Source organism: Stegostoma tigrinum, chromosome 33 (assembly GCF_030684315.1).
Source record: "Stegostoma tigrinum isolate sSteTig4 chromosome 33, sSteTig4.hap1, whole genome shotgun sequence".
Lineage (NCBI taxonomy): Eukaryota > Metazoa > Chordata > Chondrichthyes > Orectolobiformes > Stegostomatidae > Stegostoma > Stegostoma tigrinum.
The window spans coordinates 3,625,023-3,646,901 of NC_081386.1; the positions used below are offsets into that span (position 1 = coordinate 3,625,023).

Below are 21,879 nucleotides of genomic sequence, written 5' to 3' on the forward strand. Positions count from 1 at the left end.
CTACACTACATTATTGTTTATTTTTTCACTACTCTGCATCTCTGGTCTTTTGTTTCATTAGGATATTTAAAAAACTTCTCTTCAATTGAATCATCCTGCCCCATGAATTCATTTAAATCTCAATATACAGCCCTTGTTATATAATTTGCTAGGACATCAGCTCCAGCTTTTTTCAAATGAAGCCCATCCCAATGGAGCAACTTTCTCTTCGCAGTACTCCTGCCAGTGCCTTCACCCCCACCAATCTTTGAACACTGTGTTTTTCTCTCTAATGTTATTATGTTATTCTCTATCAGGAGAAGACAGAATCGATAAAAATAAACTAGTTTCATTGGTTGGAGATTCCAGAACGAGGGAGCTTAGTCCAAGAATTGGGGCTAGACTATTCATGAGAGATGTTAGGAAGCTCAGAAAGAGTGGCAGAGGTTTGGAATTCTCTTCCACAAATGATAGTTTTTTATGAAGCAAAGATATTAAGGGAAACGGACCAAAGATAGGTATATGGAGTTAGCCACAGATCATACATTAAATGGTGAAATATGTTCGAGGGGCTGAATGGCCTACTCCTCTTCCTGTTTACACCAATTTGCTTGTGGCTTGTGTAGTCACCTGGAGTTTATTATATTTGTGGTCGGGCTCTTTAATTTAGCCTCGAGCTATTGTTATTGGTATCACTCCAAGTTTTTCTCCAGCCCAAAAGAGTCGTACTGATCCTTGACACCAAGTAGACGGGACACCCTTCGGGGTTATCTGTCTTTGCTGCACAGAATAATTGTGCATTTACCTGCCTGTGCTATCCCCTGTTAGAAGTACATTTCTGTTCTCAAACTCCTCCACCCAAATTGCATGGTGCTTTGTATCCTGATGCTGTGGCCAGTATGCTTATCAATGGCCCACCTGTGCTTCTGACCACACTGTATCCCCGTATCTCTCTCAATCACAGTCTCAGCCTCTTGTCACTGACCACAGATGACCACCACTACTACCACCAGCCCCTACCCCCTCCCCCACCCCCAGATTTAATGTAATTAATCTAATGGGTGTGACTGTCTCCTGAAACACAGTGTTCAGATACCTTACTCTCTCTCTGATGCTCAGACTCCAGCACATTGAATCTGAGCTGAAGTTCCTGGAGAAGCCAACGCTTGTGCAGGTGTGAGCACTGTGTATGAACTTGTGATAACCAGATACTGTATACTATAGCTTTTTGTAACACTTTTCCTGCCTAAGCATCTTTATTTAATTAATTAATTTGGATGCTAATTATTTTAAGCGAATATCTTAATTTTACTCTTCCGTTGTAACATCTCTTGATTTATATTGGTTGACCAATCAAAAATAATATGGAGGAAATACCCATCAATCACTGACCAATTTTCAGCTGTGACATGCAGAAACAGCTTGTAGACACAGACTGCTGGATTTTATCTATCACCACCACTGTCCTTCTCATTGCAGTGGATTCTTCCCTTTATGATCCCCATGTTGCCTCATGATGTATGAGAAGCCCAGGCCCTTGCTGTATACAGCTTTACATGAAACTGCTGTGTCTATGCTCTCCTACTCTGAGGTTTCTGCTTCCATGCTCTGTTTCAGGAGTTGCTGACCTGCACTCTGTTCGCTGAGTCTTAGTGAGACCTTCAGTTCCCATTTTTTCTCCTGCACTGCTTCAGAAGTTGCTATTCTGTTGTCTCCTGCTTTTTTATGACGGTGCTGACCCTGCTGTCTCTTGCACTGTTTAAGAAGCTGCTGTTCTATGCTGTCTTGAATGTTGAAAAGCTCCTGCCCTGGCTCTGTCCGACTCTCTATGAAACTGCTGTCTCCACTCTCTTTCACCTTGCTCTCTTCCTTAACTTTTGTGAGATTACTTTAATTGTCACGTTACGAACAGTTATTCTACTTTGAGTGCTGTGTAACAAAATGATTATGGCTGCTTTTCAGAATATCAGAATATTCAGAAACCCTGAAATATGGCAATGTCATTGGAAATAATTTATAGACCACTAACTGGAATATTTCCTTTTTATAATTTTTTTCCAGTTTAACGTTATTATAATTAATATTTTATAATCTGCAGAGAGAACCACAGTGAAATTGAGAGACGACGTCGAAACAAGATGACAGCCTACATCACAGAATTGTCAGACATGGTGCCAACATGCAGTGCTTTAGCACGTAAACCTGATAAACTGACTATTTTACGGATGGCTGTGTCACATATGAAGTCTTTAAGGGGAACTGGAAATACTTCTACTGATGGTGCCTATAAGCCTTCATTCCTAACAGAAAAGGTTCGTGTTCAGATTAGAGTATTGGATAGAGTCATAGAGGTTTACAGTATGGAATTACCAAGATTCTCCACTGCTGTTGCTTGTCCATTTTCTCCATAGATACTGATGCATATTTTGTTTTAATCATCTGTTTTCATTTCAGTTACTTATTTGTTTGGTATTCTTTGTCATTACTCTGAACGTGAGGTGCAAAAATGAAAACTTCTGCTCATCTAGGATACTGAAAAGGAAAATCCTTACAACATTGAGAAATCATGACTGCAGAAAAACATGCTAATGCATTTCCAATTAAACTCTGTTCTGATCCTTGATGAGAGTTTGACAAAGGAGTCCACCAAAACATTGATTGATGTGCTGTTGTGTAATGTGCTTGGGTAGATGGCTTAACAGTCCTCAAGGGAAGGAATTCTAACATTGACAAAGGTATATCTTTAGTCATTATTACTGTAATCAACCAAACAACAAGGAAATTCATGGTCTCCTTTTTAACTAAGAGAAATCAAGCAATAATCATTTCTAATGTGTGGCTGCCTTGTTGAATACACCTCATGAATAGTCCAAATGATCTGAGCAGCTAATTTTTATTGGTTGTGTCCTAAAGCAGAATTTTCCTTGTGGAAGCTAAAGTGTGTAAAGTCATTGCTCTGTAGTTGCCAGATGTCTATATGGGGTTTGGGAAAAGATAGAGTAAAATTTAAAGGGAGCTGCAATTATCTCTGAAGTCTTGAGCACTGAAAAAGAGCTGTAATTAATACTTGACCTAAATATTCTAGAAAATTGGGGTCGACCTTAATGTTGGCCAAATGTTAGATCTGCTGAATACAATTAATTCTGTTAAGTCATACTGTAATCTTGCACTTCATAAATAAAAGTTTACTTAAAGCTGAGATATTGAGATGCACTTCAGTTAGTCTTTGACTTATGGTTTAGATTCCATCGATTGATGTTAAATATTAATTTCATTACCCGAATTTGTGGTGGTGTTAATTGTGTTAGAGATTTTTAATATATTGTCAATGAAAATGTTTGTGTCGTATTTAACTTGTGATAACTTTGAATAAATAGTATTTATGTTACCCTTCATTTATTGGTATAATGCAGGCTTGCTATGATTTATTTGGCATGGTTAACTATTAGCAGTGCTTTGATTGGCTCTGACACACAGCCCAAATACAAAATTTTGGTTTTGTAAGTAGAGTGCTTGACAAACGTAACTTCAAGTGTGATTTTAAGAAGATAATCATTGCTGCCAGTGTAGTTAGGAGCACATTTTACCATGGTTCAATGGCAGCACTTTTGCTTGGGTAATAATGTTATTTGTAATAATTGAGAGTTATGAAAGCATATGGGATTTTGAGGTTGTCAAATTGAATTTCTGCTGAATCAGTGTAAAGCTTTGGTTGGGTCATACCTAGAATGTTGTGTCCAGTTCTGGACCACACTAGGAAGGATGTCAGAATTCTTGAAAGGGTACAGGAAATAATTAACAGAAAGGTTCTATGGATAAAGGGTTTTATCTACGGAGTTGAGTTGGAAAAGCTGGGGCTATTTTCCTGAGAACAAAAAAAAAATGAAAGGTACTATGATAGATGTGTATGGATGATAACAGGCTTAAATAAGGTGGACAAACAAAAGCTGTTCCTATTAGTTGACGATACAGGACTAGTGACATAGATTTAAGGTCTTAGGCGAAAGATTATAGATAGGGTGGAGGAAGAGCTTTTTAAGCAGTGAGTAGTAATGACCTGGAACCCGCTTGTTTACAGTGTGATGGAAGTGGAGATGATGAACAGTTTCAAATAGAAACTGCAAACCGTCTTTGCAATATTTAGTTTCTTAAGCTATTTCTTGATATAACATGAAGTGCATTGAATTGGCTGAAGATTGGCACCTTTGGTGCTGCGACCCCTGCAGAAGAATGAGATGGATCATAGAAGATGGTTTCCAATTGTTTCAAATGTAAGTTATTTTATTGCGTACTTGCTGTCCCTCATTACCCCTGCAAATTGAACACCACAGGTGTTGCTTCTACATTATAGATTTATCTCAAAGTAATGGTTAATAAGGTGATCTGTCAAATAGCTGTTGAATAGAAGCATGTGGAAAGAGCATTATCCTTGAGTAAAGAGTGCCACACAATTGGCAACAGATATGATATCAATTGGAGAATTTGAATTGCAGACTTCATAGAAAATATATTGAACTGTGACTTGAGCATGAAAAGTGAGAGCTGGAGTACATCGTACAGCCCCTGGAGCCTGCTCTGTCATTCATTTAGATCATGGCTGATTTTTCCATGTTTCTACCCTGCCCCTTTATCTCCTTAGTGCCTATCAACCAGAGGCTTGGAAATACTCAATAAGCATCTACAACCCATTGGAATGGATCAGTCTTAAGTTTTGCAAATCTTAGGGTGAAGACCTTTCCCTATCTCAATCATAACTGATTTACCACTTGTTCTGGGACTATGATCCTCATCTCTGGACTCCCTAGTCAGTGGAAACAGCCACCTCAGCAAATTCCTGAAAACTTTTATGCATTTCAATGAGGTCACTTCTCAGTCCTGTAAACCATAGAACATATTTGCTCATTCTACTCAATCTTTCCTCACAGGACAACCTTCTCATTCTAGGATTCAGTTTAGTGTTTCTTTTAGTCTACAAATGAGGGAGAATAAGTTATTAACTTTTTATGGTGGATCTTCATAGAAATGTCTGAACTAAACAACCAGCATGGTACAGTGAATTGTGATTCTGAATTTTAACTTGCATATTTTCCTTTCTCTTTCCAGGAGTTGAAACATTTGATTTTGGAGGCAGCAGATGGATTCCTCTTTGTAGCTGCAGCTGAGACTGGAAGAATCATCTATGTTTCAGACTCTGTTACGCCTGTTTTAAATCATCCACAATCTGAATGGTTTGGAAGTACCTTGTATGATCAGGTTCATCCAGATGATGTGGAGAAACTGAGAGAGCAACTGTCTACATCAGAAAGTTCCATGACTGGTATGTATTTTGCTTGGTAATGAAAGACTGGCATATCAGAGATATAAAGATTACATGATAGCTAAGTATTAGAATTGCTTTGCCTGAACACATCTACCGAAGTAGTTTTGTGTTTGGCTAATAAATACCTGCGTGATTATAAATAGATAACACTCAGTTTTTAGAAATTAATTAAATAGAAGATAAAATCTAATAAATGAAATGACTGAGAATAGATAACATTTGAACTTTGTTTACACCTTGATTCCCAATCCACGAGTTCACAAAGATCTTTCACGAGCAAGAGGGTGAATGGGTTTTGGGTGAGTCACAGAAACATCGACAGATTTCAGCACAAAAAGAGACCATTCACCTTATTGTATCTGTAGTGGTCAAAACAGCCAAATCCTCATCAAATCCCTTGTTCAGATGTAGCACTATAAAGATTAAAGCACTGCTCATGTGCATTCAAGTTTGTTTTTAAGTGCAGTTAAGGTTTTTATCTCTCCTTCCCTTTTCATTAATTGGTTGCAGATTCACCACTCTTTGATAGACAAAATTGATCCTCAACCCTATTCAAATCATTCCACCAGTTACTTCAAATGTATGAATCTGTGGTACCATTCCTAAGGTTATTTATCTCTCTGTAGAGGGAAATGAGTCTTTTCTATACAATGTAACCCTGCCCCTCATAATTTTATGCTTTTCAAATATATATCCACTTGGTTTCCTCTGATTCAAAGAAAGCAAACCCATTGGCAAAAATCTCTGTGTCTTCTGTCTCAACCCTTCATTAGTTTGAACACCTTCATCCAATGCTTCAACCTTCTCTTGTGAGAGGCGATGAACTCCAACTTTTAGAGTCTATCCACAGATCTGAAGCATCTTATTCCTGGATTCTCGTCAATTTCCCATGTGCTTTGAAGCCTTCACACTTTATTTATTATGCTGCCCAGAATTGACTACAATACTTCAGTTGACGTCAAACCTATATTTTATAAAGCTATAACATCTTCCTTGCTGTTGTACTGTGTGGTGCTGTTTGTGAAGCCCAGGATGTTTTTTTAAAGATTTTCTCAACATCTCCCGTCACCATTAACAACTTTTGCACACAAATTCCCACAAATCTCTGCTTCATCACCATTTAGAATTATTTGAGATTGTGTTTCCTCATTCATTCAGCATAAGTAAATTACTTTGCATTTCTGTGCACTAAATTTTCTCAGCCGTATGTCTGTGCTTCATTAGCCTGCCTGTGTTTTCTTGAAGCCTGTCACAGTCCTCCTTACAGTTGACAGTACTTACAAGTGTTGTGTAACCAGGAAAGATTGAAGCCTTGCCTTATGTACGCAAGATTAGGTCATTAATATTCAGTGGGAAAAGCAGGGGTTCCAGCACTGACCTCTAGGAAACTCTATTTGGGCCTTTGCACTTGTCCAAATGATAGCTAACAGTGTCTTGGATTATTGGTTCTAAAATTCTTCCCATAACCAAAGTTAAACTAATTGGCCTCTATTTGTAAGGTTTACCCATTGACTGTGTATATTGCCATAACTGCAGATTGTGCACCTACCACCAGACACAGGGCCTGTAGTGTCTCTTGCAGTGATGCAGCATTGAGATGTCTACAGCAGGGAATAAGAGCAAGGGATATCAAGTGTAGTGAGGATTGCAAGACATCCTTCAATATCAGTACCACTACATATGTGCATGTGGGTGCAATTGGCATTTGCTTCCAGTTCTAGGTGCACATTAATGATGTTAGTGGTGCTGACATCTCCTGCCAATGCAGTGGCAGGAGAATCCTTGTAACATTTACAATTTTCCAGTCTTCTGGCACCATCCCAGTAAGTAATTGATCATGCTGTTCCCTCAGTCAACTTGTTACATTTTATAAACTTTATTTGTTTTCCTTGCCAATATTTTTCAAGTTCCTCTTTTATTTCCTAATTTCTGTTTTAATATCACCCTTTTTGTTTTACTATTGTTTTGAGCCCATAGATTCTAAATAGGCAGTTTGTTACTGCTGGTACATATGATTATTATTTGTGCTGCTTAAAGTGATACTATTTTCATTGAAAGTTTAATCTGACCCTTCAGACCCATACTCTCAGGATTATCTCCAATAAAAACAAGTTCCATTATGTGAAGCCTTTCCTCATAAACATCAAATCTTTTGTTTCATATCTTGGAAGCATCTTCAAAGGAAAAATGGCTTTGTGGAGGAGAGTTGCCAAAGTTAAAGACAGAAGATTTATATCCCTTTAATGTGTTTCATGACTTCAGGACATCCTAAAAGTGTTTTAAAGTCAATGAAGTACTTTTGAGCTGCAGTCACTGTTGTAATATATGGAAAGTTGTCTGTAGAGTTGCATTGATGATAGGGAAGGGGCTAAACCCAACTGCACGCCCGTCAATAGAATATCGGCAGTGAGTTGACTTTAAATACAGTAATTAGGAACAAAATTATGTGATAATTGTTCAAGTATGAAGCCATAACAAAACACAACATGGGTTGTGAAGATAAATTATTTTTGATTAATGTGATTGATTTATTTAAATAAATAACAGAAGAATGTTGATATTTGTTTTTGTTAATGTGCTTTATGAATATCTGAAAACTATCTGATGTTGTGCCACAATAGATCTGTTATGAATTTTGAAGCTCTTAAAGGGTCATCAGCATGGAAACAAAATTGTCCAAGGAACAGAAAATGCAAATGCAAAATTAATTATTGTTTTTCAGACTTGGGTTTATCGAGAAGACTGTAATCTGATCTCAGAACGGCTTTTTCTGCCTTATCCTCCATGGCAACAGGAGCCACGTTAGCTTTGTCTCTAAGTAGAAATGCTAATCAGTTATCTTTTATTGCAGTTTTCCTCTTGGAAGTAGAGGGACAGTTTGCAGCACAACAGTTTACAACTTGATATCTATAACATGTTTCTGGGAGCTTGGAATATTCAGGGTCTATTCATTGTAGACTTAGGAATTGCTGTGATTTGTCTCCAAGCATAAATTTCATGCAATTCCCTCTCGATAAAACAATCTCCGTCCTTTGATCTCTAACAACTGAACAAACCCCAGGTGTACTGTCAGGCTGACTCCAACACAGAACACTTGATTTCCTCTGTGCACCCTACGTTTAAAAATAAAGTCCGAAAACATCATAAACTTGGGAAACTCCCTGTTTTAACAACCGGTTTATGTAGACAGACTGGAGAAGCTGGCTTTTAGAGAAAAAAGGGCAAAGAGGAGATTTGACAGAAGTAGTCAATATTATGAGTGGAATTGCCTCCCCAAGGACGTTATCGGTCTGCCGACAGTATGTGGACCTCAGCAGGTCAAGAAGGCAGCTCACCACCTTCTCAAGGGCTAGGGACAGGCAATAAATGCTGTCAGCCAGCAGTGCCCAAGTCCCACAAAAGAATTAAACAAAACTAGAGGAGAAACTGTTTCTAATGGCAGAAGAATCAAGGACTGAAGTGCTTCATGAATGCAGTTCTGCATGACCTTCTCCAGAATAGTTAGCAATGGGCAATAAATGTTGGCCCAGCCAGCTGGCGCCCACATCCCATGAACATCTTTTAAAAATATGTAAGCACCAGGCAGAGATGTAAGGTATCTGATAAAGAATTTATGATCTCTAATTATTGCCTAATTGGACTATCAGACTTGACACTTTGAGTAAGACTACTGTGGAACTGGCTTTGAGATAAGTTGTACAGTGTCCTTGGAACATACTAGGGCCTAAATGCAAGCAACATAGTGAAGATGCTGGAAATCTGAAATAGAAACAAAAGATGCGGAAATCTCTGCAGGCCATTCGGCATCCATGTTCAAAAAGGCTCATAGGATGTGGGTGCTGGCTCGACTTCATATTTCAATTGCACGACGTTTTGTCACCAGAGGCTTGTGCATTCATTTAAAATGCACAATTCCAGAGCTTAAAATTCAGACAAGAATTGAGTTGGAATTTGAAAGAGTTTATGCTGTATTAGGCGATGGTAATTGTGAATTCAGCTTCAAAAACATGACTGTGACATGACCTCTATTTTAGTCCTTCCGTGCTTAAACAGTTGAAATAACCTGGAACAGAGTGTGTGCAAGGTCCTTGTGAGGAAATGAATGCTTTTTTTTAATTGGCAGTGAGTTTCGCAAGTGGAGTGCGATGAGTAGCTCAGTGCTAGAGCATAGAGAAGGCCAAACAGGCAAAAATACTGTTATTAGAGTAATCTGGATAAATCTTTTAAGTTATTCAATTATTTCTATGACATTGTTTCATTAAATGACAGCTGAGCTACTTTATACTATAACCAGGAGGTGGCACTGGCTAGTCACATTTGTTTTGTATTCTTTCTAAGTACGTTATCCCTGGGTTGAATCAAGTATATCTTTGACAAAACGAGTTTCCTTGGTGCCATTTCTGGGCAGAGATCATGAGACAACAAGCTTTATGTAGGAAAATCCATGGAAAAGGCAAAAATTCAGTTTGAAAGTACAGAAACTGAGAATGTTATAGAAATAAATGTGTAGGTGATTCCAAATATAGACTCAATGACTTAAAAATTTATGGACACAATAGTCAACCTTCTATAGAAAGGTAATATATAATTCTGGCTTTCCCTAATAAATTAGTCATTAATTTTTCCATTTTATAGTCAGATTTTATTTTCTATTAATTTCTGGAATGTGGGTATTGCTGGTTGGGCCAGCATTTCTTGCCTATCCTTAGTTGCCTTTGAGAAGGTGGTGGTGAGCGGCCGTCTTGAACCACTGCAGTCCACCTGCTATGGGTTGACTCACAATGCCATTAGGGAGGGAATTCAAGGATTTTGGCCCAGCAACAGTGAAGGAACAGCAATATATTTCCAAGTCAGGATGGTGAGTGGCTCGGAGGGGAACTTGAGGGTGTTGGTGTTCCCATATGTCTGCTGTCCTTGTCCTTCTCGGCGGAAGTGATTGTAGGCTTGGAACGTGCTGTCTGAGGGTCTTGGTGAATTTCTGCAGTACATCTTGTAGATAGTACACACTGCTGCTACTGAGCATTGGTGTTGGAGAGAGTAGATGTTTGTGGATGTAGTACCAATCAAGCAGGCTGTTTTGTCCTGGATGGTGTCAAGCTTTTTGTGTGTTGTTGGGGCTGCAATCATCGAGGCAAGTGGAGAGTATTCCATCACACTCCTGACTTGTGCCTTGTAGATGGTGGACAGGCTTTGAGGAGCCAGGAGGTGAGTTACTCGCTGCAGTATTCCTAACTTCTGACCTGCTGTTGTATCCACTGTGTTTATGTGGTGAGCCCAGTTGAGTTTCTGATCAATGATAACCCCCCCAGGATATTGATAGTGGGGTTTCAGTGATGTCTAGAGGTGGTGGTTAGATTGTCTCTTATTGGTGATGGTCATAGCCTGGCATTTGTATGGCGCAAATGTCACTTGCCACTTGTCAGCCCAAGCCTGGATATTGTCCAGATTTTGTTGCATTTGAACACAGAATGCTTTAGTATCTGAGGAGTTGTGAATGGTGCTGAACATTGTGCAATCATTGGCAAACATCCCCACTTCTGACCTTGTGATGGGGGAAGGTCATTGATGAAGCAGCTGAAGATGGTTGGGCCAAGGACATCATCCTGAGGAACTCCTGTAGAGATGTCCTGGAAGTGAGATGATTGACAACCATGACCATCTTCCTATGTGTCAGGCATGACTCTAACCACCAGAGAGTTTGCCCCCAATACCCATTGATTCCAGTTCTGCTAGGTCTCCTTTATGCAACACTTGATCGAATGCAGCCTTGATGTCAAGGGTCGTCACTCTCCCCCTCACCTCTGGAATTCAGCTCTTTTGTCCATATTTAAACTAAGGCTGTAATGAGGTCAGGAGCTGAGTGGCCCTGATGGAACCTAAACTGGGCGTCATGAGCAGGTTATTGCTGAATAGAAGCTGCTTGAAAGCACTGTTGTTGATACTTTCCATCACTTTACTGAGGATCAAAAGTAAACAGATGGGATGGTAATTAGCTGTGTTGGATTTGTGCTGCTTTTTGTGTGCAGGACATACTTGGGCAATTTTCCACATTGTCGGGTAGGTACCAGTGTTGTAACTATACTGGAACAGCTTGGCTAGGGGAGTGGCAAGTTCTGGAGCACAAGTTTTCAGTACTATTGCCAGAATGTTGTCAGGGCCCATAGCCTTTAATGTATCTAGTGTCTCCAACTATTTCTTGATATCATGTGCAGTGAAATCGACTTGGCTGAAAACTGGTGTCTGTAATGCTAGGGACCACTGGAGGAGTCTGGGATGGATCATCCACTCAGCACTTCTGGCTGAAAATTGCTGCAAGTGCGTCAACCTTATCTTTTGCACTGACATGCTGAGCTCTTCCATCATTGAGGGTGGTGACATTTGTGAAGCCTTCTCCTCTAATGGGTTGTTTAATTGCCCACCGCATTCACAACTGGATGTGGCAGGACTACAGAACTTAGATCTGATCCTTAAGTTGCGGGATCACTTAGCTCTGTCAATTACTTGCTGCTTTTGCTGTTTGACATGCAAGTAGTCCTGTTTGGTGGCTTTACCAGGTTGATACCTCATCTTCAGGTATGCCTGGTGCTGCTCCTGGCATGCCCTCCTGCACTCTCTGAACCAGAGTTGATCTCCTGGCTTGATGGTAATGGTTGAGTGGGGGATATGCTGGTCCATGAGGTTGCAGATTGTATGGGATTACAATTCCACTGCTGTTGATGCCCTACAGTGCCTCATAGATGCCCAGTCTTGAGTTGCTTGACCTGTGAGAAGTCTGTCCCATTTAGCACTGTGATAGAGCCACACAACACGATTGAAGTTATTCTCAATGTGAAACTGGCACTTCATCTGCACAGAGACTGTGCGATGGCCACTGTTACCAATACTGACGTTGACAGATGCAATGGCAGCTGGTAGATTGATAAGGATGAGGTCAAGTATGTTTTTTCCCTCTTGTCAATTCCCTCACCACCTTCTGCAGACCCAGTCTTGCAGCTATGTCCCTTAGTTTCAAACCAGCTTGATTAGCAACACTGCTGCCGAGCCACTCTTGGTGGTGGAGTTTGAAATCCCCACCCAAAGTATGTTTTGTGCCCTTGCCATCCTCAGTGCTTTCTCTCAGTGTTGTTCAACATTGAGGAACACTGATTCATCAGCTGAGGGAGGGTGGTATGTGGTATTTAGCAGGAGGTTTCCTTGCCAATGTTTAACCTGAAGCCATGAGACTTCATGGGGTCCAGAGTCAATGTTGAGGATTCCCACAGCAACTCCCTCTGGACTGCATACCACTGTGCTGCCACCTCTGCTGGGTCTGTGCTGCTGGTGGGACAGGACATATGCAGGGGTGTTGATGGTGGTGCCTGTGACATTGTCTGTAAGATATGATTCTCTGAGTACGACTATGTCAGACTGTTCCTTAACTAATCTGTGAAACAGCTGTCCCAATTTTGGCACTAGACCTCAGATTATAACGAGGAGGACTTTGCAGGGTTGATTGAACTGTTCTGCTGCTGTCTTTTCTGGTGTGTGGTGATCTGCCTAATTTCCTTTCTTTTGAGATTTCGTAACGATTGGTGCAACTGAGTGGCTTGCTCGCCATTTCAGAGGGCAGTTGAGAGTCAACCACATTGCTGCAGGTCTGGAGTCACACGTAGGCCAGACCAGATGAGGGTGGCCGATTTCAGTGCCCGAAGGACATTAGTAAACCAGGTTGGGTTTTCTCGACAGATGGCAGAGGTTTCATGGTGATCATAAGTTCTTAATTCCAGACTTTTTTTTAATGAATTCAAATTCCATGGCCTGGCATATCCCCTACTCAATCATTTGAAATTGGGCCCCCAGAACATTATCTGGGTTTCTGGATTTATCGTTGGGCAATAATATCACTAGGTCATTACCTACCTGAATGTGTTTGTGCATTAATCTTTTAAACGACTTCTCTAGTGGAGGAATCAAATGGCATGTGACATTAAGTGGTCTTAAGTTGCTTGTTTCCCTGGTAAGAATGAGATGATATTATCACTTATGAATTGCCCAAACATGAATGATACTTTATATGCAGCAAGTAACTATTAATTCATTCAATGCCATTTATTTCGAAATTGATTCAGTAATGTCGGCTGCGACTTGGTTCATAACACCTTTGCCCTTGAGTATGAAGGTTTGTGTCTGCAACTTTCCCTCTGTGCCTGAGCACAGAAATTAGGTGGATGTAGTTGATTCTGTTACTCTTGAAGAGCAGGGAATCTTCTACTGGTGTCCTTGCTGATATCTATCTATCAATTAACAATAGATGAATCGTTAGTTGTCAGATTGCTGTTTGTGAGAGTACGACTCAGCGCACATTGACTGCTATGTTTCCTGCATTTTAACAGGAACGACACTTTGAAAGCACTTCAGTGGCTGTAAAATGCTTTGAGGCGCCCACTGTTCTGGAAAAATGCTATACAAACTGTATCATTTTTCAGTGGTGAATTTTACTTTCATTTTAATAGTAGTTTCAAGAGGATATATTTTACAGCATTTGAAGGAATTGCTTGTTTTGATTGCATGGAAGCTGCAGGATGTACATTGGCACAGGAAGTTTTCTTGGCAAGTGCATACAATTCGATGTTGATCTCTAGGCATCAGTTGGGTAACAGTAGGAAGGCGTTTGCCTATTCATAACTGTTTTTGGTAGGGCTACTGTTGTGTAATTTTTGTCTTTTAGGAGGCGATAGATTCAAGTTTTTTTGAAAAGAGATTGTGACATTTGATCAATAAGCATCTGAGCATAGAGCTCAGATTGACGGCCTGCAACCTATGGTCTTAAAGTAGGTGATTGCAAAGACATTGGAGGCATTATAAAGCCATAGAGGCACGGAAAAAGGTGCTTCAGCTGGTCAAAAACAAGCACTGGCCTATTCAAATCCCATTTCCAGCACTTGGCTTACAGCCTTCTATGCCTTGGCTTTGCAAGTGCATGCCTAACTACTTCTCAAATGTTCTGAGAGTTTCTGCTTCTACCTTCGTTACAGGTAGTGAGTTCTAGATTTCCTCCTGGTGAAAACATTTTACCTCACATCCCCTCTAAACCTACTGGCTCTTACTGAAATTTATGCCCCCGTCCATTGTTCCCTCCACCAAGGGGAAAGATCTTTCCTGTGTGCCCTATCTATGACCCTCATTATTTTAAGCATCTGAATCATGCCTCCCTCATACTCCTGTTCTCAACGAAAACAAGCCCAGATTATCCAATCTCTCTTGATAGCCAAAACTCCCCAGATCAGGCAATATCCTGGTAAAAAGGTGTAGAGCTGGATGTACACAGCAGGCCAAGCAGCACCAGAGGAACAGGAAGCCAGTCGTTTCAGGCCTAGACCCCTCTTCTGAAATTGAAACGTCAGCCTTCCCGCTCCTCTGATTCTGCTTGGCCTGCTGTGTTCCTGCAGCTCTACACCTTGTTATCTCAGATTCCCCAGCATCTGCAGTTCCTACTGTCTCCAATATCCTGTAAATGTCCTCATATATTCCCAGGCTATCCTCCTCACCATTTGTCAACCCCCCCCCCCCAACAAATTCCCTGAAAATTCATATCATCTGTGAACTAACTCACCTACCCCTCTACATTGACATCTGTATCATTTATATACACTGCAAACAGTAAGGACAGCAACACAGATCCCCACTGGACACAGGCTTCTATTCACAAAAACACCTCTTGACAGTCACCTTCTGCTTCATGCAAATGACCAAATTCTGGATCTAAGTAGTCAAATTTACTTGGAACCCATGGGCTTTTAACTATTGTTGGTGCCCCATGTGGGACCTTATCAAAATTCTTAATGAAGTTCAAATAGATGACATCAAAAACATTGCCCTCATCTACACACCTGGTCATCTCTTTGAAAAATTCAATCAAGTTGGTCAGACATGATCTCCCCTTTACAAAATCATTCTGACTGTTCTTAATTAACCACCCCCTCCTAAAGTGCAGATTAATTATAGAGTCATAGTCATTTATCATGTAAACACTCCCTTCAGCCCAACACGTCCATATTGACCAGGTTTCCAAAACTAAACTAATCCATTTACCTGCATTTGGCCCATATCCCTCTAAGCCTTTTCTATCCATGTACCTGCCTAAATATCTTTTAAATGTTTGAACTATACCTGCATCAACTGCTTCCTCTGGCAGCTCATTCCACATATGAACCACACTCTGTGTGAAAAATATTGCCCCTCAGGTCCCTTTTAAATCTTTTCACACTACCTTAATATTATGCCTTCTAACTTTGAACTCCTCTACCATAGGGAAAAGATGTTTGCTATCCACCTTATCTATGCCCCTACAATTTTGCAAATCTCTATAAGGTCACCCCTCAACCAGCTATACTCCAGTGAAGAAAGTCCCAGCCTATTCTTATACTCAAACCCTCCAATCCCAGTAACAAGAAGCTGGGTACCGTATAAATGGACTTCTTTTTTAAGGTTGCCAAGCAGTAAATAGTGGAGTACAAAAGGATTAAATGGCGGTGCCTCATTTATATCAGTCTCTTGGATGAATGGACCAAGTACGTGATGGCTAAATTTTCTGATGTCACCAAACTAGGTAAGAACGTAAGCTGTTAGGAGATAAACAACTTGCATCCCTTTGCAGAATCTTTAAATGAGTGGGCAAAAATTATGCGTATGGAGTACAATATAGGCTAATGTGAATTTGTCCACTTTGTCAGTAAGAATAGAAAGCAGTAGAGTATTTAAATGAGAAAAATTACAGAACTGGAGGTACAGAGTAACCTGAGTGCCCTGGTACATGAATCATAAAATGTTGATAGGCAGGACACAAGTGATTAGTAAGGTAAATTGAAAAGTTTTATTGCAAGGCGAGTGGAATATAGAAGTTGGGATGTGCTGCAGCTGTACAGGTAAGGTAACATCTGGAATCTTGTGTACGGGTTCGAACTCTTTACTTGAGAAAGTATGTAATTGCACTAGAAGCAGTTCATTTCTGTGATGCATAAGTATCTTATACCTGAAAATTGCACCAAGTTGTGTATAGCTTTGGGTTCTTTGTGTTTCATGAAATAGCAATTTTGAATATTGAGCTGTCATCCTTACATGAGGCCTCTTTAAATAATAGGATTACTGGATTTTAAAGGTAAATAGTTGTAATTTATTAATACGCTAAAAGAAAGGAAGCAATGGGAAGGTACAAGGGGAAGAAAGCTGCTTTGGAAGAGAGAAATTGTTGTTAATGTTTTATGGTTCCATACTGGGACCCTTCCCATCTTTAATAACTGTAAATACCTTGCATTAACCTCCCTAGCGCAGAAGAGTTGTGTTTGTAGGTGATATCAAGACGGAGGAAGTGGAGGTGCCAGTGTCGGCCTGGAATGGACAAGGCCAGAAGTCAGACGACATGAGGTTATAATCCAACAGGTTTATTTGATATCACAGGCTTTCAGACCACTGCTCCATAATCAGGTCAAGTGAGAGAGAAGCACTTAGACACAGAATTTATGGGCAGAGCGATCAAAAAATGATACAAATAGTGTGAGTGGAGTGTCGACAAGCAGAGGTCAAATCAAAGTAATAAGTAACTCAAAACTAATGAGGGTAGAGTGGTCACAATAATTTATCAAGGTGTTGGTGTCAAAACAGGATAGTAAGGAAGATTTTACAGATACAGAGCAGTGTGGTGGGGTCACATGTAGCATGACGTGAAGTAAAAATCACAGTTTAAGGCCATTTTCATTGATACGGAACTTGGCTATCAATTTCTGCTTGGCGATTCTGCGTTGTATATCTCAAAGGCCACCTTGGAGTGCGCTTACCCAAAAGTCGGAGGCTGAACGCCCTTGACAGCTGAAATGTTCCCCGACTGTGAGGGACCATTCCTGTCTGGTGATTGTTGCAAGGTATCCATTCATCGTTGTCATAGCATCTGCATGGTCTCACCAATATACCATGCCTTGGACCACCCTTGCCTGCAGCGTATGAGTTAGACAGCATTGGCCGAGTCACATGAGTATCTGCCATGTACGTGGTGGGGTCATGTTTCCATGTGTGATGGTAGTATCCATGTTGATACTCTGACATGTCTTGTAACAGTTGCTGTGGCAAAGTTGTGTGGTATTGTGATAAATGTTCTCCCGAAGGCTGGTTAATTTGTTGCGAACGATGGCCTGTTTAAAGGTTTGGAAGTTGTTAGAAGATGAGAAATGGAGGCATAGGGTTGAGCTTGGCAAGATTCTCGTCTTCACGGATGACATGTGTTTAAGACTGCAGAGAACATGGCATATTTTCTCTGTTTTGGGGAAGTACTGGGAGGGTACTCCATTGATAAAATCCTGTTGTCTGTCTTCTCAGGAGGTTGTTGCAGTATTTCGTGTGACCAGTTGGAACTGGCGATTGATGAGTTGACGTCGTATCCCGTTCTAATGAGGGTGTCCTTCAAAATCTTCAGGTGCCCGTTGCATTCCTCCTCATCTGGGCAGATCCTGTGTATGTGCAGGGCTTGTCCTTAGGGGATGGCTTCTTTAACATGTTTTGGGTAGAGCTAGAGAAGTGGAACATCATGAGGTTATCAGTGGGCTTGTGGTAAAGTGAGGTTCTGAGATTTCCCTCCTTGATGGAGATGCGTGTGTCCAAGAATGAGACTGATTCTAAAGAGTAGTCCGTAGTAAGTCTGATGGCGGGATGAAACTTGTTGATATCACTATGTAGTTGTTTCAGTGATACATCTCCATGAGCCCAAAGGAAGAAAATATTATTAGTGTATCAGCTGTATAGTGTTGGTCAGAAGTCCTGCGGAGCAAAGAAGTCTTGCTTGAACTTGGCATGAAAATGTTGGCATATTGGGCTGCAAATTAGATTCCCATGGTTATTCAGTGTGTCTGGATGAAGAACTGGCTGTCAGAGGTGAAGATGTTGTGGTTGAGGTTGAAGCAGATGAGTTGTAAGATGGCGTCTGGAAATTTGGCAGTTGTTGATGTTGAGTACTTTGGCAGACAAAGATTTTCAGCCTCTAATTTCTGGTTAAGTGTCTTCCAAGGTGGTCTTTGAGATACTCAACAGTGCAGAATCACTGAGCAGAAGCTTAATAGCCAATTTGCTTACCCATGAAGATGGCTTCAACCATGATCTTTGTTTCATATTGTGCTACATGTGACCCCTCCACACTGTTCTGAATCTGTAAAATCTTCCTTACTGTCCTGTTTTGACACCATCACCTTGATAAATTGTTATGATCTCTCTACCCAAATTAATTTTGGTTTACTTATTACTTTGGTTAGGCCTTTGCTTGTTATCCAGTTGTTGATACTTTACTCACACCCGCAGCGACCTATTACTCAGCCTGTCAACACTACACTCACACCGTTTGTACAATCTTCTGATCCCTCTGCCCATTGATCTCTCTGCCTATAAATTCTGTGCCTGTGTACTTCTCTCTTACTTTACCTGACTAAGGAGCAATGTTCCAAAACCTTGTGATTTCAAATAAACCGGTTGGACTATTCTCTGGTCTCATCCAACTTCTGTTCAAGACTGAGGAAACAGCCAGCACCTTAGAAAAGAAAGCTTGATGTAATTTGTTAATAGATTGAACAATGGCAAGCAAAGATTCATAAAACTAATTTGAAGGTATTGTATTTTAGAAATAAAATGAAAAGGTGAGTTCTGTATTGCTGGGATAGGAATTCCAAAAGGGAAAATGAAACAAAAAAAGCTATGTTTGTTGATTCATGTCCAATGCATGGCTGCTTGGACTCCTATGTTTCACCCTCTGTAAATTTAAGTTTATCCAGAACTCTACTGCTCTTATCCAAACATAGTCTTAAACCCGTTCACTTATCACTCCTGTGTTTCTTGATGTCATAGATACAATAGACAATAGACAGTAGGTGCAGGAGTAAGCCATTCGGCCCATCCAGCCAGTACCACCATTCATTATGATCATGGCTGATCATCCACAATCAGTATCCTGTTCCTGCCTTATCCCCATAACCTTTGATTCTACTATCTTTAAGAGCTCTATCTATCTCTTTCTTGAAAGTATCCAGTGACTTGGCCTCCACTGCATTCTGGGGCAGAGCATTCCATATATCCACCACTCTCTGGGTGAAGAAGTTTCTCCTCAACTCTGTTCTAAATGGCCTACCCCTTATTTTTAAACTGTGTCCTCTTGTTCTGGACTCCCCCATCAACAGAAACATACTTCCTGCCTCCAGAGTGTCCAATCCTTTAATTATACGTCTCAATCAGATCCCCTCTCATCCTCCTAAACTCAAGTGTATACAAGCCCAGTTGCTCCAATCTTTCAACATATGATAGTCCCACCATATCGGGAATTGACCTCGTGAACCTACGCTGCACTTCCTCAATAGCTAGAATGTCCTTCCTCAAATTTGGAGACGAAAACTGCACACAGTACTCCAGGTGCGGTCTCACCAGGGCCCTGTACAGCTGCAGAAGGACCTCTTTGCTCCTGTACTCAATTCCTCTTGTTATGAAGGCCAGCATGCCATTAGCTTTCTTCACTGCCTGCTGTACCTGCATGCTTGCTTTCATTGACTGATGTACAAAAACACCCAGATCTCATTGTACTTCCCCTTTACCTAACTTGACTCCATTTAGATAGTAATCTGCCTTCCTGTTCTTGCCATCAAGGTGGATAACCACACATTTATCCACGTTAAACTGCATTTGCCATGAATCCGTCCACTCACCTAGCCTGTCCAAGTCACCCTGTATGCTCAGAACATCTTCCTCACATTTCACCCTGCCACCCAGCTTTGTGTCATCAGCAAATTTGCAAATATTACTTTGAATGCCTTCATCTATATCATTAATGTATATTGTAAATAGCTGCGGTCCCAGCAGCGAATGTTGTGGAACTCCACTGCCATTCTGAAAGGGACCTGTTTATCACTACTCTTTGCTTCCTGTCAGCCAGCCAATTTTCAATCCAACTCAGTATTTTGCCCCCAATACCATGTGCCCTAATTTTGCTCACCAGTCTCCTATGTGGGACTTTATCAAAGGCTTTCTGAAAGTCCAGGTACACTACATCCACTGGCTCTCCCTTGTCCATCTTCATAGTTACATCCTCAAAAAATTCCAGAAGATTAGTCAAGCACAATTTCCCCTTCGTAAATCCATGCTGACTCTGACCTATCCTGTTACTGCTATCCAAATGGTTCGTAATTTCATCTTTTATAATTAACTCCAGCATCTTTCCCACCACTGACGTCAGTCTAACCGGTCAATAACTCCCTGTCTTCTCTCTCTCTCCTTTCTTGAAAAGTGGGACAACATTAGCCACCCTCCAATCCACAGGAACTGATCCTGAATCTATAGAACATTGGAAAATAATTACCAATGCATCCACGATTTCTAGAGCCTAACAGTTCTTGTCGCACTAGAGGATGAAGGCCATCCCGCTCATATGATCTCTAGTGTCATCTTTTGTTTTCTAGAAAGTGCATCTGCCTCTCTATTTTAAAGGCACCTTGTTCAAATTTGAAACTGATTGAATTAGTATACCTCTTGAAATACTGGCTTGACTTTAAAGTTTTCAGAGATAGTAGGAACTGCAGATGCTGGAGAATCTGAGATACCAAGGTGTAGAGCTGGATGAACACAGCAGACCAAGCAGCATCAGAGGAGCAGGAAGACTGATGTTTCGGGCCTAGATCCCTCTTCAGAAAAACGTCAGCCTCCCTGCTCCTTTAAAGTTTACAACTTGCTTTGCAATCCTTCCATGACCAATATCTGTCAGCATCTACAGCCCTCAAAGACATCTGTGCTCCATCCAATTCTAGCTTCTTGCAGATTCTCAATTTTAAGTTCAGTCCTATTGGTGACAATGCCTTCAAGTACCAAAAACCCAAGTTCACGAACTCCATCACTAAACCTCTGTCCCTCTAGCTCTCTCTCTTCCCTCTTTTAAGAATATCCATAAAATGGATCTCTTTGACCATGCATTTGGTTAATTGCCCCAAGACAATCTTACGTGGCTTAGTAACATGTGAAATGCTTTTGGAACTTTTGCTGTGTTAAGCGCACTACATCAATACTAGTTATTGTTCTGGCCTGCTTTTATCACCTTACAAGTATTTTACGACATTTAAAAAAAGTTTAAAGCTTTAATATAGTGAAAATGCAAAATGATGGCTTTGTTTATTTGGATTTATTGCAGCCCTTAGTGCAATATAACTGCCTAAAAGTAAAAATGCAATATTTTAAGATGATCAGGTATCTAAAAAGAGTTTTAAGCAGTCATATAGACATCAGGAACTGGTAATTTCTCAGTTGGCATATTGGGGTGCAAGTTTGGTCCTCCTGGCTGCTCTGTGTCTGGATGAAGAACTGGTCGTCTGGGTGTAGATGTTGAGGTTGAGGATGAAGTGGATGAGTTGTAGGATGGTGTCTGGAAATTGGCAGTTGTTGGTGTTGAATACCCAGCGGTCGAGTGCATTTAGCTTCTGACCTTCGGTAAGCGACTGCCAGGGCAGCCTTTGAGATACACAGCAATGCAGAATTGCTGAACAATAACTGATAGCCAAGTTCTGTACCCATGAAGACTGCCTCAGCCGTGA

At 40.7% G+C, this 21,879-nt stretch overlaps 1 protein-coding gene across 9 annotated transcripts in view; it reads left to right on the plus strand.

The window, feature by feature from the left end:
* The window catches only part of arnt2 (aryl-hydrocarbon receptor nuclear translocator 2), a 367,704-nt gene that overhangs the window by 51,633 nt on the left and 294,192 nt on the right, over positions 1-21,879 (plus strand). For all 9 annotated transcript variants that reach the window (XM_048562709.2, XM_059639326.1, XM_048562712.2 and 6 more), the window contains 2 exons: positions 2,078-2,291; positions 5,083-5,296. In XM_048562709.2, coding sequence (XP_048418666.1) covers positions 2,078-2,291; positions 5,083-5,296 — 428 coding nt within the window. The remainder of the gene's footprint in view (positions 1-2,077; positions 2,292-5,082; positions 5,297-21,879) is intronic.